General features: G+C 46.3%; 2 protein-coding genes across 2 annotated transcripts; one reads left to right on the top strand and one right to left on the bottom strand.

The window, feature by feature from the left end:
• The first annotated feature begins 363 nt into the window (after positions 1-363).
• tbcd (tubulin folding cofactor D) lies at positions 364-22,524 on the top strand. The gene is made up of 39 exons (XM_076033086.1): positions 364-819; positions 916-966; positions 1,055-1,152; positions 1,332-1,433; positions 1,643-1,789; positions 1,995-2,050; positions 2,551-2,683; positions 3,436-3,481; positions 3,666-3,798; positions 3,911-4,047; positions 4,152-4,212; positions 4,355-4,429; positions 4,539-4,633; positions 10,493-10,649; positions 13,285-13,342; positions 13,740-13,769; positions 14,144-14,229; positions 14,805-14,885; positions 14,975-15,048; positions 15,171-15,288; positions 15,777-15,837; positions 15,919-15,941; positions 16,022-16,053; positions 16,143-16,205; positions 16,295-16,371; positions 17,036-17,117; positions 17,210-17,328; positions 17,523-17,611; positions 17,872-18,012; positions 19,020-19,103; positions 19,419-19,577; positions 19,662-19,800; positions 21,166-21,287; positions 21,457-21,534; positions 21,619-21,705; positions 21,794-21,881; positions 22,024-22,133; positions 22,222-22,306; positions 22,412-22,524. Exons 1-39 carry the CDS (start codon positions 651-653, stop codon positions 22,430-22,432), a joined length of 3,567 nt encoding a protein of 1,188 aa, XP_075889201.1. The 5' UTR covers positions 364-650; the 3' UTR covers positions 22,433-22,524.
• On the bottom strand, positions 4,941-9,271 carry znf750 (zinc finger protein 750). The gene is made up of 3 exons (XM_076033100.1): positions 9,092-9,271; positions 6,162-7,447; positions 4,941-5,721 (listed from the first exon to the last, which is right to left on the bottom strand). Exons 2-3 carry the CDS (start codon positions 7,424-7,426, stop codon positions 5,130-5,132), a joined length of 1,857 nt encoding a protein of 618 aa, XP_075889215.1. The 5' UTR covers positions 7,427-7,447; positions 9,092-9,271; the 3' UTR covers positions 4,941-5,129.
• Positions 22,525-22,603: the final 79 nt, after the last annotated feature.

Below are 22,603 nucleotides of genomic sequence, written 5' to 3'. Positions count from 1 at the left end.
TTCTTCTTCTTCTTCTTCTTCTTCTTCTTCTTCTTCTTTTTTTTTTTTTAAATGACGGTTACTGAGCCATCCATTTTCAATACCATCTTCTTCCTGAGCTCAGGGTCATGAGGGTCTGCTGGAGCCTGTCATAGGGTGAAGGCAGGTTGACACCCTGGACAAGTCACCAGTTCGTTGCAGGACCACTTAGAGACACAACAACCATTCACACTCATACATACGGACGGAGGTTCCATTTCAACCTACATGTATGGTTTTGAACTGTGGGAGGAATTCGTATAGTCACTGATCATTTCGATTTAGTTTGTCGCTTACTCCGCGCCAGTAGGTGGCAGTAAGGCAAGTTTGAACTTTCTCTCTTGCCGTACCTGGGCGGGGCGCGAGCTCAATGGCACTAGCACGTCACACATAAACGTTGAAACTATGCTATGAACTGTTTTTGTGCATCTTCAGATAGTTAATACAGCCTGTGGGTCAGCGTTTGGGTTGGCGCGATAACCTTGTCTTCCCCAACCCAAATTTATTTTGCAGCTACCGCGTTGGCTCTAGCCTAGACGTTAGCTTAAAGAGCTCAGCGGGCTTTAATATCAGGGAAAGCAGTCAGGCTAGCCAGTGCGTTATTACAGACACGCACACTCACGCCTGGCACAATGGAATCGACGGAGATGGAGAACCAGGAGGAAATGGAGGAGCGGGACGCAATTGCGTATGTGTTGGTGGTCTTCAGTGAGATTGAAGAGACGAAAGCCATCCTCGCCAGCCTGCCGGAGGTCCATGGGGATGCTTTGGCAAGGGAGCGCACCACCGAGAGGTTCCATGGTGAGACAGCAGTCACTTGAGTTCCTGAGCATTTGACAGGTTTCAATCACTTCTTTGGAGATGTCAGCTTGTTCTCTGTCCATTCCACCCCCGTAGTAATAATGTACCAGTACCTGGAGCAGCCTCATCTTCTGGACCCCCATTTAGGTATGTATCATAACAATAAACAGCACTGTTCAGTCGTATTAACTGAAGTTGAACAGTGTGCACTCGTTAACTCTTACACTTTTGTCAGAATGGATGTTGAACATGATGATGGAGATTGTGCGGGATGAGAAGTCCCCACCTTCACTTGTCCATTTGGCCTTCAAGATACTCTACATCATTTGTAGGGTGAGTCAGTTCAGGTCTATTTACATCTACTAGTGAATCCCAGGTGGTTCTCATACTACTACTATTACTACTACAACAACAACAACAACAACAACAACAACAACTACTACTACTAATAATACATATTTAATGCTGATGCTAGATTCAGGAACAATAGAACATTTTCCCTCTCTCTGTAGGTCAGACGTGATAAAATCTTCATGCATCACCTTCCTCATGAGGTTTCAGATGTTCAGCCTGTGTTGGACATGCTCTCCAGACAAGATTCCACCGAGGATAAGGTCAGGCTGGCTGTATACTTCAAGAGTAACGCAAGAAAATGCAATGTCACACAAAACATGAAAGTCAAGAAATTACTTGTGCAATAACGCATCATGAACCTGAATTTCTTTTATAAAGGTTTTAACATCATCTTGAATAATTCAAATTCTAACATTCCAGCCAGTATGAAAATGCCGGAACTGAATATGACTCTGATCATGTATTTCAGACCTGGGAAACCAGTTACATGTTGCTGTTGTGGCTGTCTGTGATCTGCCTTATACCGTTTGACCTGTATCGTCTGGATGGCAATCTGCAGTCAGATGGCAACAGCTCCAAGGAGCCCACCATGGACCGCATCCTCGCCATCGCTAAGGTAAATATGTGACACAGTCTATGTTTTGATTTGCTGTTCTGTGTTGTAAGATTTCCCCAAATAATGCCTCAACTCTGTAAACCGGATTAGGTTTTGTAGCAGTGGTTATTTAGTCGTACTCTGAATTCTTAATTTATTTACTACAATTTTGTACACTCATTATGTATTGTGTGTCAGAACCTTTTTTCTTTTTTTCTCTTTCCAGTCCTTTATGCTAGTCAGTAACGCATCCCGGAATGCTGCATTTTTACTGATATCGAAGTAAGTGAACAAACACAGAGCTGTGTTCATTATCTTGCAGGTCAAATCTCACTCACTCAGTATGACAAAGATAATTGTTCAAATGCCAAGCATATTGTTTTATAAAAAGGTACCAGATATAAAAAAATTAATATGTAATACAAAGCCATAACAAAATCTCTTTGATGTCCTCCCAAGTATAAATGAATGGCATTATAAACATATAATCAGGTCATTGCCTCAGCCACTTACTAAATGGCATCTGTTACTTGACCAACACATTTCTTCAAAATCTTCTACCATATTATCAATTGCATTTTCCAAGTCTCAGTAATATTTATAGGCACTCTTTTAAAGTTCAGTTATTTGATAATGCAAATTGCCATTTGATATAAAATATATAATTTATTTCCCTACCACTAGAGGGCAGAGTTGTTATTGGAATACCCTCCGCAACATCCCTGTGTGTTTACGCAACCTGTTTCTTGTACTCTCTGATCACACTGTGTTCTGTACTGCAGCTTCATGAAACGCCCTGACGTGAGACAGAAGTGCCTTGTACCCTTTTTGGACTGGAGCCTCAGCACCATACTGCAGAAGAGCGACAAGTTACTAGAGGACATCATGGTGCTGGATGGTACCTTGAATTCACTGGTAAACGCTCGATCATGCAGCCGTCGATGACACGCAGGCTGATATTATCATGCCCACACCTGTCTGTCTGTTCAAAGCCAGTATAATCTGTGTGCAGTGTGTTATTTAAAACACACAGGAGTTAATTTGCAAGAGCTAACATGACTGGTATGTCTCACACTACCTCATGTGGTTTTGGCAGGTGCGCAGTGCACCTGTTGCATGTGTGGGAACCTGCCCCGTCAAGACTCTTTAAAACACAGAGTAACTAATGAAAATATGACTCAGTGAAGAGCAACTTTTCTCTCCCGGTTCTTCACTCACTGAAGCACTTAGCTCTCTGAGCCCCCGCTAATGACCGAGGGCATTTTCAAATCACTTCCTCTGAGCCAAGATAATGTAATTCAGCCCATTACTTTTATATCAGTGATTGGCATGTAAACTTGCGCAACGTGTTCACAGGGCATCACTTTGTATTTGGTGTTTCTCTGAAATCAACCCTGTCTTCAGCTTATGTGCAGCTTGGGGCGTTCAAAACCGGCTCTGTTTGTTCAGTCAACAGCCCTACAGGAGCTATACTTGCGCGGTCTGGTGTGTTGACTGGGCTTACGCTGCTGCAGGGATTTAAGATTTGAAAATGCAAAATGGTTTGTTATTGGGGCAAATGTTGCTTTTTGGAGTCATGCTTTTTCTAGCAGTTTTTTCTTCTTCTTACAGTTACTTTCCTAATTGTAGTAACTGTCATCTCTCATTTTGTGCTGTCTGCTCAATAGGCCAAGCTTTTTAAACACGGTGATCGGGACGGTCTCCAGCAATACGGTACATTACATGAACTTGGCATAAAATAAAAATGTATTTTTTAAATTATTTTCTTATTTGAGCTAAAATATGCAACAATATCCTGACCCATATCGCATTCCTATAGATGGATAAGATATTATTATTACTATTGTTATTATTATTACCTTAGTGATAAGGCTTCACACACTTTCTCCTTTTCCAGCCCCCAAGGTTCTGCAAACTATTGACGAAAAGCAACTTTCAGAGAGCAGCGAGGTGGTGCTGAGGAAACTCAACATCAAATTAATCCAGCGGCTTGGTCTCACATTTCTCAAGCCGCGTTTGGCAGCTTGGAGGTAAGACATAATGCTTGTATGCTACTGTTTAATAGCTGCCTGGCTATGCTCTTTTTTAAAATGCCAATGAAATACCAATCTGACGCACTGCAGCGTGTTAAATATCCTTCAGGTATCAGAGAGGTAGTCGCTCCCTGGCAGCAAACCTGTCCATGGCTCAAACTAATGCAGTCGCAACCGCCGCTGCCTCTGAAATGGAGACGCAAGAAGAGGACTATGACATCCCCCCAGAGTTGGAAACTGTAATCGGTGAGCCTCAGGAAGGACTTCCTGACGAAAGGACTTCATTTATTGTTTTTCTTTTTGCTTGTTCTTTTGGGCTTGAGAAGTAATTCTGCGTTTGATTTGCATAGAACATCTGCTGGTGGGACTGAAAGATACAGAGAACATTGTCCGCTGGTCTGCAGCCAAGGGGTAAGTCTCTGCTACCATGTCACATGACATGGATGAACAGTTGACACAAGCCATGTGAAAGAGAGAGAAAAAGAAAGAGAGGGAGAGGGAGACTGAACAAACTCACACAATTATCCTTCCCTTTTTTCCCAAAACCCTGCAGCATTGGAAGAGTGACTGGCAGACTTCCCAAGGAGTTAGCTGATGAAGTTGTTGGTTCAGTGCTGGACTGTTTCAGGTAACCGCAGGTCACAGTGGCCCAGGCTGGGCTTTTCTTTTTTTTCTGATTAGTTTGTACAGGATCGGCTTTTGTGCAGGTTTCTAAAGTTTGTGTCCTTTTTCTCCAGCTTCCAGGAAACGGATAACGCCTGGCACGGAGGCTGCTTGGCGCTGGCGGAGCTCGGCAGGAGAGGCCTGCTGCTGCCGTCCAGACTGACAGACGGTGCGTCAAAAAAACATGATTACGGCCAAAAGTCACGATAACATGTATGGATGACAGCCCACAAGTTGAGGATTGTTATTCATTCATTTATTTTTATTTATTCAACATATTTACACACAGCAAAACAAATGCTGCCTTTTGTATAAAATTTACACAATGAAACATTTTAAACAAAAAAACAAAATATATCCTGTTACTGCAATCAATTAAGTGTGAGAACGATAAAAATGTAAACACAGCCTTAGTGACAAACCTTGCATTCAGTATTGCTTTCCTCTGGGTATTTATTTATTTATTTATTTATTTATTTATTTATTTAACCTCAACAAGCCTTGTGTCAGTGTTGTGAACATGTCACACCTGCTCCCATGTTTTAATTCTTTCAGTGCTTCATCAATTACTTTTTACTATTGAATAAGTTGATCTTTTTTGTTTTCATGTCCATACTGGCAGCGGTAAGGGTTTCTGGTCCTTTGGTCACATGACCGATGGGCCCTCAGCTGCAGCGGGGCCTCCTCCTGAGCGGCCGCCCGCTGGTTTTTGCCCTCTTGCCCGGCTTGTGGCAGTTGTTCTCGGCCCGAACGCCGCTCGCCCTCTTCACGCCAGACGCTGTAGCCTTCGTCGCGCTCTTGGCCGCCTTCCCTCGGTCCTCCTCCTCCTCCTCTTCCTCCCTCTTCTCCTCCCCTGTGGGCTCACCCTGAGGACTGACATTGCCCGGAGACTTAAGGGAGCTGGCTGTAGCCAGCTGACAGAGGGCCAGTGCAGCCGTCTGCCTCTGGTCGCATGGCTCCTCGCAGAGCTCGTTGCTCCGCCCAGCATCTTCTGGGCCTGTCCTGATGCTGTACTGCTCGGGTCCGCACTGAGGAGCTCTCAGGCTGAGGTTCAGAGGCAGCTCCTCACTGTCGGACTGCTCCGCTTCTGAAGTGCTCAGCCTCTTGTTGGATGGGAATTTTTCCTTGTCTGAGTTCCTCGTTGACAGGTTGAGAGGGGTCAGATCATCCCTGGCGTCCATGCCATCCCTTTCTTTCGCGCTTCCTGGATGAGGTGCAGAAGTGGGCAAAGATGGGCATCGGATGTCCTCAGCCGATCTGCACATGATCAGATGAGATTGTTACAAAACAAGGACAGTCGCAAATCTGTGCCCGTGCAGAGTAATGTAGTCAAAATAATAATAATGATGATGGATTGGACTTATATGGACCTTTTCTAGGCACTCAAAGCTCTTCACATTGAACCCATAATTCATTCACACCACATTCACACTTGTGGTGGTGGTAAGCTCCATGTGACCCACAGCTGCCCTGGGGCAGACTGACGGAAGCATGGCAGCCAATCTGCGGCAAACAGCCCCTCCGACCATCACCAAACATTCACTCACATTCATACGAGGCAATATGGGTAAAGTGTCTTGCCCAAGGACACAACAAGCGACTGGGATGGAGCGGGATTTGAACCGCCAACTTTTCATCGTTGGACAACTCGCTCTACCTCCTGAGCTACAGTTGCTTCTCTAAAAAGAGAGTCTTACCCTCCATCCACGTGCTGAGCCCTGAGAAGCAGCAAGCTCTTGGCCGACTCCTCCTGCTGCAAGTCCCTCGTCACTGCCGGCGCCGTGCACTGGGACCCACCCTCTTCACCACTGCACCTCTGGGCATCTGCGTCTTTCTGGATGACCTGCGCATGGCTGGGTCTGTCGGGCGAGCCCAGGGCCGAGCAGCCCTCCCTTGGACTCAGCCTGGTTTCCTTGTCTCCGCCCTCCCCGGTGGAGACAGCAGGGTTGTTTTGCTCCGCCGACGTGCACAGGATGTCCTGAGTGGGATGCGAGTGCACGTACAGTCCATCGTTTTCTTTAGGCCCGTAGTTGGGGCCGTACAAGTTGAACGGAATATACCGGGGCTCTGTTAGCGGCATGGGAAGGTCGTGGGGTCTGTACAGGGCGTAATGTAGCGGTGGGCCAGGCTGCAGGGGGTGGCAGTATCTGTAAGGGTACGGAGGAAAGAGGGAAGTCTGAGGCGGGGAAATAGGCTGCGGAACGACGGGCCGCTGGGGATCCAGGAACTCTGGGCGGAATGGTTGGGAGTTTGCCTCGCCAGCATGGGCGCTCCCTGCCCGGTAGTAGGGCGTGTACAGGGTGGCATCTGGCAGCAGAAAGGGCGAGTACTGCGGCATCACAGGAGGAGGGGCCAGCGGCTTGAAAGGGAGGGACGTCGGGATGGTTACCCAGGGGAAGCCCGGATGGTTGAAGGAAGGAACGTTGGCGCGAGAGTCCTCTGTGGACTTGAAGGATTCCACCCCATCACCTTTGGGTGTGACAGGAGAAAAGGCCGACGGGCGGGGCAGAGACTCTTTGGATTCCTGCTTCGTCACCACGTTTGATACAGGAGCACTCGGGCCGTCCTTTTCACCAACATCATCACGCCCAGCGTTGTCTCTCTCCGCCTCACCCGTCTTCCCGGTTCTCACCTCCTCCTGTTGCTCCTCCTCGTCTTCCTCCACCTCCTGGTCACGTTTCTCGGTACCTCTTGCCCTGAGCGCAGCCACGGGACTCGGGCAGTCCTTGGGTTTGGAAGGAACCCCCTTGGCCCCGGCCTTGAACTGTCGTGCCGCCTGCCCGTTCTTCTGGGACATGAGCGAGATGGAGTTTTTGCACAAGTTGTACTTCATGTGGTTGAAGAGGTGCGACTTCTCGTTGCAGGTGAAGGGGCACTGGAAGCACTGGTACTTGAAGGGTTTGCCCGGGGGACGGGGGATGTAGTGGGGCCTTTTCGGTTTGCGCTCCTGAACGGTATCCATCTTGATTTGAATACAGGTGTTCTGGAGGGGAGGGGGGATGGCGGTTGGGGGGTGGGGGATAAAGCAAATTCACAGTTACACAACTGGGAGTCGTTTATGATCCTGCAGTCATTAAAGTCCTTTGGGTAGGTAACACGTAAGACAAAGATTGTGATTCATCGCAGCTTTTGTCCCCAATTTTTTCGCCGACTCCCAAGTCATGAGCCCGGCGGAGTCGTTTGACTGGTTCCCACGGCCATTGGCTCTTCTAGAGTTTTTTTTTTTTTCCTTTTCTTTCCTGCTTGGCGTTTCTCTAGCTACTCAGGCAGAAAAATCTCTAGCATCACAAAACACTGCAGCCTCGGGCTAGTGTATTTTTACAACCGCTTCAGAGTTGGACTTAAAACAGAAAAATGGTTAAGCATGAAAAAGAAGAAACCCGTCTTGTATGCAAAAGCCACTATTTGCATAGCTGCACTGGGGCCACAGTGTGGTTTTGTTTGATTGGCAACTGCCTGTCGACACCTCTGCTGCTGCTTCGCCTGCTTTTTTTTTTTTTGTAAATAAAAACTGTTTAGTATCACTCGGCTTGTCTAAGCTGAGTCAGTGGGAGAGCCGCGGTGGCGCTGGCCAAGCTGGCTGCTGCTGGTGCCGGGCCGACCTGGTATCGAGAACTCGGAGGCAGGCAGAGACTTGCTCCACTCTCACCCTTACTCAACTCCTCTGCGCTGTGCACGGCAGCGTGGGAACTAGCAGCCACCTGCTTCCCATGACCGCACTCGCAGGATGCACTCAGCCAGCGAACATCATCACTGGTTGAGTTCATCGGCCGCTGAGGAAACATGACTGAAAATTTGACTACGAATGTTTATTTTGTCTTCATTGATAGATTACTTTTATTTTCTAGTAGGTAAGAGTAATGACTGAAAATCACAACTTTTAAATTATTTTTCTGCCAGTCCTGCTCGCGATTCTTTTTTTTTTTTAAACTATGGATTGTTTGTGGATCAGGCACATTTCTCTTCCTCCTGCTCCTGGACGCGAAACACCACCTCAAGCTGTGAGTTAAATGTTGCTGCTTGTCGGATGGAGGAACCTGCTTGTCGTGAGCTGTCGCAAGAAGTTGTCACTCAAGTTTCTGTCCAACTGTAGTAGCACGCAAAGCCACTCCCTTTTCAAATACAAAAATCTCTTTGAGAAAGGGTCCTGTGAGCGCTGCTTTCTCATCATCTGGATGAAACCTTGCCTTTTCTGTTTTTCTATGTTTACCCCCTGAAAAAAAAAACTGGTTTCCCGTGAGGTCTGTCGATTAATTTTCAGACTCGATGTTGTAGTGGCATAAAATTAATATAAAACAGAGCTAGTGTATAATTTCCCTTTGTTCTAAAGAGTTTTAACATTTTGTCTGTGATGCTAAAAATTCTTTGCTATATATATATATATATAACAAGAGAGCAGCAGCAGCAGCAGCAGCAGTGTCTGGCTAAACTGTCTGGGTGACAGGTGCATATTTAGCGTCTACCTGTTCAAATGTAGCCTACACTTTCAGGAAACTTTTCAGGTCAATTTTTCAACAAGTGGAACAACTCAGACGAGGTTGAAGAGAACGAGTCAACGTGTCTTGGTGCCGCTTTCTTTCTTTTCCACAAAAAAAGAATAAATGAACAATATAAAGACACAATTTACCTGCTCCAGGTGTAGCAGCAGCAGCAGCAGCGTCTTCTCCTGGCTGTTCACCCCGATCAACTGCTCCTCCGTCCGCCTTGTTCTAGTCGGGAACGGTCCGCTCTCAAAAAACCGTGGCGTGCGCTCACTCTGCCTGCGTGTGTTTGCGAATGTGAGTGTTGGTGCACGGGGATGTTAGCTGTGTGGTTAGTTCCGTCTTTGAGGTGTTGTCTGACTGGTGGGCGGGGCTCCAGGCCTAACAGCAGGGCCCTGGGGCAACATCGATGCACCTGATATTAGTCGAGCCTGGAGCCACGATTTACATAAACCGGGGGGAAGTGGAGGGGCTGAGAGGCTGGTACCCCCCCCTCCACCCGTCCTCTCACGTCGGTGGCCATGACCACACAGGCGATTGTTGGTGTTTGTCACATGTTGGTTTGGGGTTTGCTTCGAGGTTCAGCCGGCAGGTGGAAGTTGGCCGTGGTGGTTTTGTGTTGCATCATTTATTTATTGAGTAGTTACTGAACTTTGAAGTATCACACACTACCAGTCTAAAGTTTGGACACATACTTCTGTTTTTTTTTCCTTTTTTTTCATGACTATTTAAATTGCAGATTGTCACTCAAGGCATCAAAACTATGAATGAACACATATGGTATATATGTATTAAACAAAAAAGTGTGAAATAACCCATATTTATATTTTACATGGTCTAGAATAGCCAAACTTCATATAAAATCTATATAACATAACATAACTTTTTTTCTTTTTGCCGCATTAATACAAATATCTTGCTCATATATTTGATGTCTTCAGTATGTATATACAGTGTAGAAAGTAGTAAAGATAAAGAAGAAACAGGTGTGTCCAAACTTTGGACTGGTAGTGTATATTGTGTCAGGCTGATGATCTACCATGGAAAATATATGACATATTTTGCTGTGCTGCAAGAAATCTGCTAGGAATTTTTAGTTCCACTTCCATACAAAGAAAACATTCCACATTGTTCACTGTTGTGCACTTAATGTCAACATGCAACTTCATAGATTTTATTTTGGTGGACACACAACTGAAAGTCACCACTGAGTGCGGGTCAAAACCTCTCCCGCTGTCTTCGGGGAAGCAGCAGCATTTGGCCTGTTACTGCCGGTGACTTGCCCTGTTAGTGTTGCGTCAACCTGTTTGACAGGAGATGAAATGTATTGGGCGTGGGGTTTTTAATTTCTATAGCTTCAAATACAGTAACCGCTTAACTGTTAAATCTGGAGCACTCTCGTCAGAATCGCAGGCCTCTGTAAAAATCCACACGCAACAAATCTGATGTTAAAAAAAAAAAATCTCACCCTTATTGGAGCCTTGTCCTTGTCCTTCAATCAAATGCTTTTCTGACACCACTCACGGTTCCCTGTCGCCCTCTTGCAGTGGTGCCACTCGTCATTAAATCCATGGCATATGATGAAAAGAGGGGCGCCCGCAGCATTGGCATCAACGTGCGGGACGCCGCCTGCTATGTGTGCTGGTCCTTGGCCAGAGCCTTTGAACCCAAGGTGCTGAAGCCCTTCGTCAACCAGATCGCCAGGTAACTGCACTCACTGCAAAGCACCTTTAAGAAAACAAAGATGATTGATAGATAGATGGATAATTACATGTGTGTTCATACATAGTTTTGATGCCTTCAGTGGCAAACTGCAATGTCAGTAGTCATGAGAATGAAAGAAAAGACGTTAAATTTACAGGGTGTGTCCAAAGTTTTGACTGTTAGTGTGAATGATGACATGGGTTCTTGTAATTTGTTTCTTATGCAAAAGAAATGATGACCAAGATGAGGAAAAACAAGAAAAGTGGAAACATCTCCAACACAAACAGTGTCCACTGACCTAATTTCATTCCCTCCTTTTACCATTCATTCTTTCTTTCTCTTTTTTTTTTTTTTTTTTTACCCCCTTTGATTGTAAGAGTGTAGGTTGAAGCACAGGCTTATCTTGTCCACCTTTGCTCCTCGTCTCTCTGTGCTGTCTCGTTGACATTGCACCCAGAACTCACCTCTGACCGTTCAGTCAGGCGTGACAGCCACACTGCAGCCACTGAAAGGGCCTCACCCCGCGAAAATGTCAGCACCCAAACTGTAGAGAGAAAGGCGCACGGAAAGCAGGCCGCGGGACCAGCGGGCCTGCTTTCCGTGCGCTCAGACTCAGCCTTTGGCAACACTAACGGTTTTTTCCCTCCTCCCTGAACTCCTCTTTTTTTTTTTCTCCCTCGCCGCTTCTCGCTGCGTGCACGGACCTGCGGTCCCCGTGACTGCGCAGACCAGCTCGGCGGCGTCAGTTTGAAGCCCTGCGAGCAGCATTATCACCGACAGTCGCGACAACACCCTCTCTTTCCCTAGCCTACAGGATTGCCAGGTTTCGCCTGTTGCTGTAGGTTTCGGTCGCCGCTTGGCAGCCGCAGCTCAGACAAGCTGGTTCCTGCTCTTTTTTCATCACGGCCCTGTGACACTCTGCGTAACTCATTGCTGTAAATGTCGGACTTTAGTGACTCCAGGGCACACTCTCACGCACACACACACACACACACACACAAGCCTTCTGCAGGCTCAGAAGCTGCGTTTCCATTGCAGTTTTTTGCGAAATTAAAGCGATATTTCTTAAATTTAGACAGAGTACAATTGCAATTTGCAGGTGTTTCCATTGAATGGTGTGAAGCGCATGAGCCGTATTTCTCACAGTTACGTTTGCTTTTGTTTGCTTACATTTTTTTTGCTGTCAAGAATAATAAATACATTTTTAGCCGTATTTGAGAGGCTTTTCAAAGTTTAGGTGTTTCCATGACCAGTTTTCTATTGCGATATTTAGGCTTTGCACAATTCCAGGGGTAATGGAATCTCAGCGAGTGCCTGTCTTTTAACAGTCGCATGAGTCAAGGTTATTTTCTGTGTTTCAGCAGGTGAAGCTTCAGGACTTTAATCCTGCAGGAAAAGAAAAACATTTGCGATACGCTGCAGTTGTTAGTGTAGCATAATCCATTATCGTGTAAAATGAAACATTCCCTCCTACACAATACTGTGTTCACACACCCACAGAATATGCACGCACGCACCCAGGGCCTAATATGATTCATATGTAAATTACTGGAACGCACACACGCACACACAGACACACAAACAGGTTATTCATCATTGCACGGCGACACGGATCATCTGTTTCGAGTCTGGGGTGACGCCAGGATAATTAATAAATGCAATGATTAATGTCAATAATTTCAAAAGACCTAAACGCGGCTCGCTGCTAGATTTAACTTGCATAGAAATGTGTTGATTCCACCCAACTGTGCTTGGGAATATTGCTTGGGAGGAAAGCTGTTGTTTCAGGATGTGGTTGGATACGTTTCCTGTGTGTGTGTGTGTGTGTGTGTGTGTGTGTGTGTGTGTGTGTGTGTGTGTGTGTGTGTGTGTGTGTGTGTGTGTGTGTGTGTGTGCGTGCGTGCGTGTGTGTGTGCCGTGTCATCAAATCACTTTCCTTTTTTCACAGCTTCAAGGTGCTACAGTCGCCGGGTCTGCGCCGCAACAACAATGTGGCCATTCAGAGTTCAGAGCGCCATTTACTTAAGCCCTGAACTCAACAGGCGCTGTGTGAGGCCATAATGGGAAACCTGAACCAGCCCGCCCACCCTCGGTGTGCCGCAGTTTACACACCGCTCTTTGGGAAACACTACTGTGGCTCCTGTGGGGAAACAATGCGGAGGAAGAGGGGCTTTCATTCGCTGGCAAACGTCTGTTTATCTTCGACGCCGTTCAAAGCCAACTGCGCTCTGAATCACCCAAACCTCTTTCACGCCTCCAGTTCATGACCGTTTATTTAGCAGTTTGAGCATTAAATGAAAAAATTACAGGTGCTGCAGTCTGCATAGTGCAGAAAAATCAGCAAATTTCTTCAGTTATGACACATTTTAAACCTAGATTTTAATGTTTTTATTAATTATAGATCATTTACAATCAATTCTAACATACTGTTATTTATTTATTAATCTGTAGGGGAAGTTCTCACAACTCTTAACTAACACTGAACTTAAATTCATGGAATTTGCTTTCTCCCTAGCCAGGAAGTGTATGACAGTAGACTGTGTGTTTGTATGCAGTCACATATTGCAGATAAGGAAAGTGTTGTCGAGAAATACACACCTGCCGTCTGATTTCTCCCACCGTGTCGTCCCTGCAGAGCTTTGGTGATCACGGCCGTGTTTGACAAGAACGTGAACTGCCGCAGAGCTGCTTCTGTAAGTCGGCGCTGTATGACTTGAAATATATATGTATTATATTACACAGGGTGTCCCAAAAAAAATTGACATCATTTTAAAAGGTGTTGAACGTCGTGAGTTTATTACGGAACTGATTTAATAAGTGTTCAATATGTGCACCGACAGTTTGTGAAGTTTGTACAAATATCCAAGAAAATATTCTAAGAAGCAAGATAACTTCTCTTTGGGAGTGAACAGCACAAAAAAACAAAACGAAATATAAAATCTTGATCTGTTTATCGGTTATTTCAACAAGAATTGCCAAAATTATTGGCCTGTGAAATGATGTCAAGTTTTTTGGGACGCCCTGTATATTGAATACACTCTGCGTCCATGTGAAAGAAGCTAATTGAACAAATCTCTTATTTTGTCCTAGGCTGCTTTCCAGGAGAATGTCGGCAGACAGGTTTGTAATCACACACTCTGAGAATATTATGACAAGCGCAATCACCCTGATTTTTTTTTTTTGATTTTGCTCTTGCTAAAACCTGCCCTGTAAACAACCATTTTTTTGTTGTTGATATGAATAAGTTATCACCAAGCACGCAGAGTCGACACTGGGTGTGGGTTTTAATGCTTACAGCTCTTAAGTCACCTCTGTAAATTTCCATATTTTTAAGCCTGGACTGTGTGTGAGGTTATCAAATGGAATTCACTCATTTCCGGCGATGATTGTGAAGGGAGCAGCTGAAATCAAAAGAAAAAGAAGAAGAAGATTGACTGGAATAAAAAGATGTCTCCGCTGCCTTTTTGTTGTTGTTGTTGTCTGTGCGTGAACAGGGCACGTTTCCGCACGGCATCGACATCCTGACCGCGGTGGACTACTATGCTGTAGGAAACCTAAAGAACTGCTACTTAACCATAAGGTAACACGTGACGCGAAAGCGCACCTCAGGGCCTGTCAATCACTGGCGTGCTTTTCATTGTTCTCATTGCTGTTCAGACAGCAGGCATTAAATCGTTAAAATTGGAAGATTTGCAGCTTTGTCTTAATTACAGCGTAGAATTATGATGAAAGTGTTATCTTCTTACTTCTGAAGGCCACCTTTTAAACTATCTGACGGTGAAGGTGACTGGCCCCTCATCTCTTCCCGTTGCTTCGTTCCATGTCGCTGTATCTTATATTGAAGTGTATCGACGGCAGCGGCGCTCTTCGGTGCATGAAGTGAAATCTTCACTGCGGCGTCGAAAAGGGAAAAAGCTTTCCTTCTGGGACGCGTCAACAAAGTATCACCACAACTTAAAACAAACATTTCAACAATGGGGATGGGGGAAGGTGGTAGCCTGAGGACACGGATCAAAACAGACTGCTCATGCATTCTTTTTTTTTCTCCTTGATGACAGAAATGCTGTATCCATCTGTTTTGACTGTAGCCTCTTCTTCTTCCTCTTCTTCTTCTTCTTCTTCTTCTTCTTCTTCTTCTTCTTCTCTTCTCATCAGCGTGGACATAGCCGGCTTCCCGGAGTACACCATGGCCGTGATCGACCACCTGATGGAGACGAAGGTCAACCACTGGGACGAGTGAGTCTCTCCGCTTCCTCGCCTTCCCCTGGATTCAATTTTCCGATTGCAAAAAAACCAACAACTCTTTTGTGGCCTTGTGTCAGCAGAGCGATCAGAAAGCTGGCCACCAAAGCGCTGCACAACCTGACGCCTCGGGCGCCTGATTACATGGCGGCGACAGGTAAACAATGTCACCCTGCCTGTTCCCCAGGCCACGGGGAAATTCAGAATTGCTGAGTGGAGGTGACCTGCGCTTGCTGTTGAAATATGTGGCGCCGCTTCTCTCCGTTTCTCTGCTCTCAGTTCTGCCGCGCTTGTTGATCATGGCCACCGGCGTTGACTTGCACACCCGCCACGGGGCCATCATGGCGTGCGCGGAGGTCGTGCACGCACTGTACAAAGTGGGCCTCCAGACCGACAGGTGATTGGTCGATGAAAGCGAATAGAGAAAAAAAGAAGAGACCTCGCACTTCTGCTCCCTCCATGTGCATTTATTTAGCACATTCGAACGCGATGCTCTTCTTCAGACTAAGTCATGTACACAGGACGCCACATTTTAAACCTGCCCCGAAGGGTCACATGATAAGTCACATGATCAGGGAAATATGTCACCTATATAAAAAAACAAAAAAAAAAACAAACACCGTGATGAGTAGAAATAGAAATGGTAAATCTTCACATATGCATAACAATACATCAAAAGACAAAAGATAAACTCTTATACATACAAAGAACTTCATATTAAAGCAGCTAAAGACACCTCAGGTCTACTGGCCGTCGTATAAATCCAGTTAAAGATAAGAGGCGCCTCTTCATATGTTATCAGTAGAATGGCTAATTTCAATGTTTTTTCCAAGCTTAATACTTTCAATTTTAAACATTACTAATTCAATAACTTTTGTCCCGCAGGTCTGTTCAGGACACCATTTCCCCAGAATGTGTAGAAGCATTAAAGAAAATTCACCAGACAGTGAGTTTATGTCACAGTAGTTCTTGAGTCAGTCAACAGTTGACGCCGTTACTAATTTCTTGATTTTTTATTTTTTTTTAGCTCCATGACAGAAAACAGTACAGGTAGGCAAACAAAAAAAAAAGTTTTGTATTTTAATGAAGTGAACAAAAAGTGTTTTCTGACTCATGGACTCTCTTTTCAGGGGTTTAGGCGGAGAGCTGATGAGGCCGGCAGGTACGTCCCAAAGCGGGCAGAGTTTTGATCTTTACAGATGTTTACAGATATGAGTGACGCGGTCGTCTCATCCACATGTGACTTCGCAGTGTGCCTGCTGATAGAAAAGCTGTCTCTGTCCAAAATGCCCTTCAAGAACGACCCCGTCGTCAGTGAGTTTATCCTCGACGCCACAGAGTTTTTCTATTGCTGTCAGGGTGTCGGCTGCTGCTCTCCAACGTGTGGAGTCTGTGTCTTTCAGCCGGCTGGCAGAGCCTCATCGACGACACCATCAAGAATCTTCACCAAGTCGGCGGCGCAGTGAAGGACAGCGTCATAGTAAGACGACATTTTCCCCTTCATAAATATTTTCGCCCGCACCAGATGCTGCAATGTTAGGAGATCAATACGCTTCCCTACGAGCGACTTTTCACAAAGTGAAAACTTGAGAAGTGTCTGTCAACAGGTTTTTTTTTATTTTTTTTTTAAATCTCTCACTTTGTCGCGGTTCCTTTTTTTTTTTTTTCAACTCTCACATGAAAAGGCCACCCAGTCAAAAACAAACAAGCCCTGACATTAACTGGCTGCCAGTTGAGCGTTTTTTTTTCTTGTCCCATCCTTTCCGCTGAAATTCATTCCTAGTTGCGGTTTGAACTGTTATTCATCTATGGATTACATCATCCCTTCCGTCACTATCAGTAACACTGATACTGAATACATTTATTTCGAACATGTATAGAATATGTAACTATTTGTACATACAAGAAAGAAAAAACTATCCTTCATTTCGTAGCTAAATATTCCCAAATTTTGCTAGATTTATCCCTCATTATATATCTGTAACGACTTGAACATTATGATGCGAGGGCTTTCCGGCTGCCTCTTTGCATTTAACGTTCAAAAAGTTTAAAAAAAAAACAAAAAAACCAAACAAACAATGTTTTCTATTCATTTGGCTCTTTGGATGAATTTCTCATGAATCTCCTTTCCTCTGCATGTGCAGGCCGCTGCCGTGTCGGCCCTGTCAGCCCTGTGTGAGGAGTACTACCAGGCCGAGCCGGGCCAGGCTGACTCACAGATGCAGGGTGTGTTTGAAGCTTCAAGTCTCGGCGCCTCTCTCAGACCTCCGAAAATTAGAAGAGTTTGAGTGGAGTGTGTTTCCTGTCCCCACACGCAGACGCGCTGGTTTCCCGCTACGTGGACGGGCTGAAGAGTCCGCAGATGCTGACGTGCCGCGGCTCCGCCCTCGCCCTCGCCTCGCTGCCCAGGTTCATGATCCGCAGCAAACTGAAGCAGGTGCGCGTGGCCGTCCTGCTGCACACAGTGTTTTACAACATGCTGCAATGTCTTCATGCTGTTGTAAGAGGGTATAATGAGCTCTGTGTGTGTGTGTGTGTGTGTGTGTGTGTGTGTGTGTGTGTGTGTGTGTGTGTGTGTGTGTGTGTGTGTGTGTGTGTGTGTGTGTGTGTGTGTGTGTGTGTGTGTGTCAGATCCTGGAAGGCCTCCAGCAGACGTGCGTCAGGAAGGACGAGGAAAGTTTCATCGAGGCCAAACGAGACGCAGTCAAAACTATTGCTCAGTGAGATCCAATCTGCTTTTTGAACACTCAGCGCCATGTCATCAAACATCCTCCAACCGAGTGTGTTTTTGTTAGCCTGCTTGCTCACACATGGCGCTAAAGCTAAAATAAACAGGCGACTGACTCTACCTGCAGGACCTGAAAGGCTCGTCCGAGCCCCTGCTCGCCTGGGTCCTGCCCCCGCGCTCCCCTTCCGTTATTTTACAATTCTTCTCCTCTGACCCCTCTTCCACTCCCCCTTCCCCTCACTTTGCCGCCAGGGTGTGCGTGACGGCGGGCGTCTGCGTCCGCGGTTCCCCGGACTCCTTCCTGTGCTCGGAGAACGTGACGGAGGTGTTCGGCACGCTGTTCCGCGGCATGAGCGACTACACCACCGGCACCAGAGGAGACGTTGGTTCCCTGTGAGTTTCATCAGTCGGCGCTCCTGCTTAGATCCCCCTCAGAACACCACCACAATGCACCGCCCGGGCTTTCTGATGTAGATTTTGCCTCTCCCTCCACACGCAAACACGCACGCATACACATTGACACGGGTGTTGAAATGTGTTTGTGCGTGCGTGCCGGTGTCACTCGTAGCTGCGGGCCATGCTTAACAGCAAGAATGTCGCCGGGCTTGTCACCAGTCGCCAGAGCAGGGGATGGGCCGCTGCCTCTGTCTGATAACCTCACCCTCTCTCATTCCTCCGCCTCCCTTCCTTCTTCTCCTCCATTCTTCTGAGCGTGCTTTGATCTTATTAGCTAGCGTTTCCATGACCCCGAGAATTGCGCAATAACAAACTGGTAATGGAAACGCCTAAATTTCTAAAAAAAAAAAAAAAAAAAAAAAAAAAACAACTCAAATATGGCTAAAAGGTTTTTACGCCTTCGGAATGCATATTTATCGCAAAATGTTTTGTACCTCCATTGTACCTTACGGTCGGGTCTTGCAGGACGAGATTTTACGAGAATTACGGCTTCTGCACTACACACGATTTAATAGAAACACCTGCAAATCGCAATTTTATAAACATCGCTTTTATTTTGCGAAAAAACTTTTCTCTCGCTTTCGTCCTCACTGACATGGATTTTTGTTTTCTTTCTTTCTTTTTTTTTTTTTTAATTTTCCAACGAGGAAATAAAACAAGCATTTGCAAAGTTTCAAGATGTGACTTCTTCACGACCTGGAACATAAATAAATTGCGCCCTATAGTCACAGAGCTCATTTGAATATGAAACTGCTATAAAAAAATTCCAAGGATGCATTGTCCTAATGTGGAGCTCTTTGTATCCTCATACCAAGTCTGGCTTGCCTTTTATTTTGTTGCTGGTTTGATTTGCCATGACGTTTTGGTGTCTCGGAAGGGTTTTGTCAGGCTGCATCTCACAGATGATTCACATGATGGTAACAGACTGCAAACCGTGTGTTCAGGGTCAGGAAAGCAGCAATGACCGGCTTGATGGAGGTGACGATGCTGGCGGCCGGAGATGCTCCAGAGATCCTCAGCCCCGATCTGTGAGTAATAACCACATCTCAAGCTGTCAAGCCCCCTGCTGGAGACCAGCTAGTCAGCCTTTCCTGTCTCCAGCTGGTCATTAAGGTGTGTGCTACCACCTCGCTTAGTTTTTGCACGGATGAATATTCTTTTTTTTTTTATCTTGTGTTTATTTTTCTGGGTCGATCAAAGAAAGAAAAAGCACAGAATTTTACCATTTATTTCAGGCGACAACATGCAAATCATACAATGTTATACAAATAGACTCGGGACTATCTGTAACACTTGTGTCCTACCCCTCACTGCGAAAGCCCATTTCTTGTGTTATGTTGTAGGATGAGGAGGATCATGTGCTGTCTTGCACAGCAGACTGCCGAGAAGATCGACTGGTGCAGGGCTCACGCTGGCCAAATCTTCCTGCACCTCCTCCACAGCACAGGGCCTGTAGTACCTCACATCCCCCACAGGGTGGAGCTGCTCAGCATCTTTCCACCGTGGGTCACAACCTCTTAATGTTTTTAGAAATCTCCAAAAGGAAGTCGCAGTTTGCAAACTCATCTGCCTCTGGTGTCTTTCAGTGAGACCAAAGCCAGTCTGAACTGGTTGTCCGCATCCCAAGCGTTCCAGTGTATTGCCAAGCTACTGGGACTGCCCCAGTACCAGTACCACACCCTGCTGGGCCTCACTGTGTCCGTGGGAGGCATGACCCCGTCCACAGTAAGTCAGTGATGGCAGAATAATCTTGTTAGTCAGGATCTGCACCTATTTGGCTGCGTTCAGACTGCAGGAGAATCTGATTCCAATCAGATTCCTTCTCAAATCGCGATTTTTAGGGCTGACTGTCCACACTGTTTTTATCGACACTTCAATCTGTTTTGCAAAATTCAGATTTCATGTGATTTGTGACTGTTCAGACTACAAAAGAGCCATCCGGTTTCAACCTGGATGGGCTAAAAATCGGATTTCGGCTGGCAGTCTGAACCAGGCTAAAATCACACTGAAATTAGATTTTTGTTGCGTACTCATTATTTTATTTTTTATATCAGTATGCCACATGAAAAACGTATTTCGGTGTTTCAAACAAAATGCATTAATCTGCATCCCTCATAACAGTAGCTTGATACCTTTACATCATCTCTGTTTGGGCCAAATAGCTCTTCAAGTTTCTTAATAATTAATGTCAGAGTCAGGAAATTTTGACCAGCAGAGGGAGCCAATCACCCATCTCTATGGCCGTTTAATCTGCCCTCAGTTTGTGGACATCAGCTGGCAGCTCAGAGTTGCCAGTTAGTCTTTGGACTGTGGGAAGAAGCCACAAGCCTGGAAACCAGTGGGAGCTCTGCAGTGTTGTTCATTAACAACTAAAAATCACACTGTCAGCTTCTCAGCCTCCGCAAGTCATCACACCGACGGCCCAACCTGGGGCCCCAAACTAGGGTTGCAGAAGCATCTGAGAGAGCTCTCCCGCCCACACAGAGCAGTTTATTTTTAACTCGCGCAGTTTTTCAGAATTAATCAAATAAAAACAAGTTTAAAGCCTCCGACGGCAGCGGCGAGGTCGGCGAAGTTGAACTCCTGTGCCGCGGGAGGCTGTAAACATATTCCCTCCGAGACTATCTGGCTCTCGTCTTACCTCCACCTCCCCACTCGGCCCCGGCCTCCCTTCACAAGATACGTCCTCGGAGACAAGGAGGCCTGATATGTTTGTGCAGGACTGCGTGCGCTCGAGCCGGCCAAGTCCGCGCGGATACTTCGGCCAAGGTTGCCATTCTCACACCGCAGGCACAGCGTCTCGCAGGCCAGAATGAAACTCTAACTTTCCAGGAACTGCGCTGGAGGTTTAAAGGATGAGAAATACCATCAGGCCCGGCTGAGGGAAAGAAAACAAAAAGCAGGGATTTTAAAATGAAAGATTGTGCGTCAACAAGTGTACTGAGAAGAACCTGTGCAGGCCCACCCCTGACTCAGAGGGGTTTTTCCCTGCCAAACCCATTTTCTAAATGTTTTTTTTTTATTTTTTATCTCCAGCTTCATAGTTTCGGTGCTTTTCATAACTTGCTGCTCTGTGCTTCACCCACCCAGGTGCAATACTCCTCCCAGGCACTTTTCGACTACCTGAGAGAGATCCAGGAGGACGAGGCTCAGCTGACACAGTTTGGAGACACGTTGCTCACCATCTTCAGAGAAAATCTAAAAATTAACAGGTGCACACACACACACACACACACACACACACACTTGGTCTTGTCTCGGTCTCGGTCTCGATACTCTCTGCTCTTGGTCTCGGTTGATGCGGTCTTGACTAGAGCACTACATTCATGATCAGGCTGAATGTTAAATGCCTGGCGTGACCTTGGATCTGTCCTCCTCTAGGGTGTCCATTCCCTTTCTCAACATGCTCAATCAGATGCTCTCTCGAAGCACCTTTGAAATCTTCACCACGCAAGAGAAGTGAGTCGTCGCCACATCTTTTGTCAAATGTGCACAGCGTCAACGAGAGGTTGAATTTTATCTCTTTTTTTGTTTTGCCTTTAGTCACCAGTTCTGCATGGACCTTCTGAGTCTTTGCATAGAGTTCCGGAAGACCACCAACGTGTCCAAGCTCATCGTCTGCATATCCGTGTAAGTCTTTGCCTGACGAGTCACCGTCACTCGCTGGAATGCGGCAGAAGTGACAGTCGCTCACTGAGTCGTCCGGCTGTGTTTGCAGCATCTGCGGCCTGATCCAGTTCCAGGGAGGCGTGAGGAAGAAGGTCTTGTCCCAGCTCCTGATCCTGCTCTGCAATCCTTTCCCCGTGGTGAGTGCACATGGGAATATGTAGCCACGAGCTGCTGCTGACTTCTCGCATCGCTCCAGCATCTGTATGCTGCGCCGCTGCAACGTGTAGCAGGTGAAACTTGCTGCTATTTGTGTGCTGTCTGCCCCCCCGCTGGCGACAGATCAGGAAGACCACGGCCAGCCACATGTACGAGATGCTGCTCATCTACGATGACATCGCCGAGCCCGACGTGCTGGAGGATGTCATGACCGTGCTGAGCGATACCGAGTGGTCAGTTTAAACCTCGATACTCGCACAAATATCACAAAAAAAAAAACAACTTTTTGAGCTGGTGCATGACACGCTGGTGCTGTTCCAGGATGAGCGACATTGAAACGGTTCGAGCCCACAGGAATCAGCTCTGCGATTGGCTGGAGGTGCCCAGGCCGCAGCTGGTGGTCAAGGTAACCTCTAGTTGCCTGAACAGATACAAAAGGAGTAAATGTTGGTATGTTTCTTATCAAGTCATGGGGATGAAAGTGACCCAGTTTGTTGTCTCTCTTCTTCAGAAATCTGCCAAGGCCTCCTGATCACCCTGTTGCACACCACACACATGCATATCACGAACCTGGAAACAAAATAGATGAACGCGCCTGCCAAATAAACATGATCCAAATAAACAGATTGCCCATTTCTATTCTCCCCCTTACATTGTTTAAAATTCTGTAGCTTCTCCGTTTCACCGAGCTCGACGTGTCATC

This window comes from Nelusetta ayraudi, unplaced genomic scaffold (genome assembly GCF_046127955.1).
Source record: "Nelusetta ayraudi isolate G7.1 ecotype Tasmania unplaced genomic scaffold, CSIRO-AGI_Nayr_v1 ptg000040l, whole genome shotgun sequence".
Taxonomy (NCBI): Eukaryota; Metazoa; Chordata; class Actinopteri; order Tetraodontiformes; family Monacanthidae; genus Nelusetta; species Nelusetta ayraudi.
The sequence above is the reverse complement of the archived record's forward strand: the minus strand, read 5'-3'. Positions and strand labels throughout refer to the sequence as shown.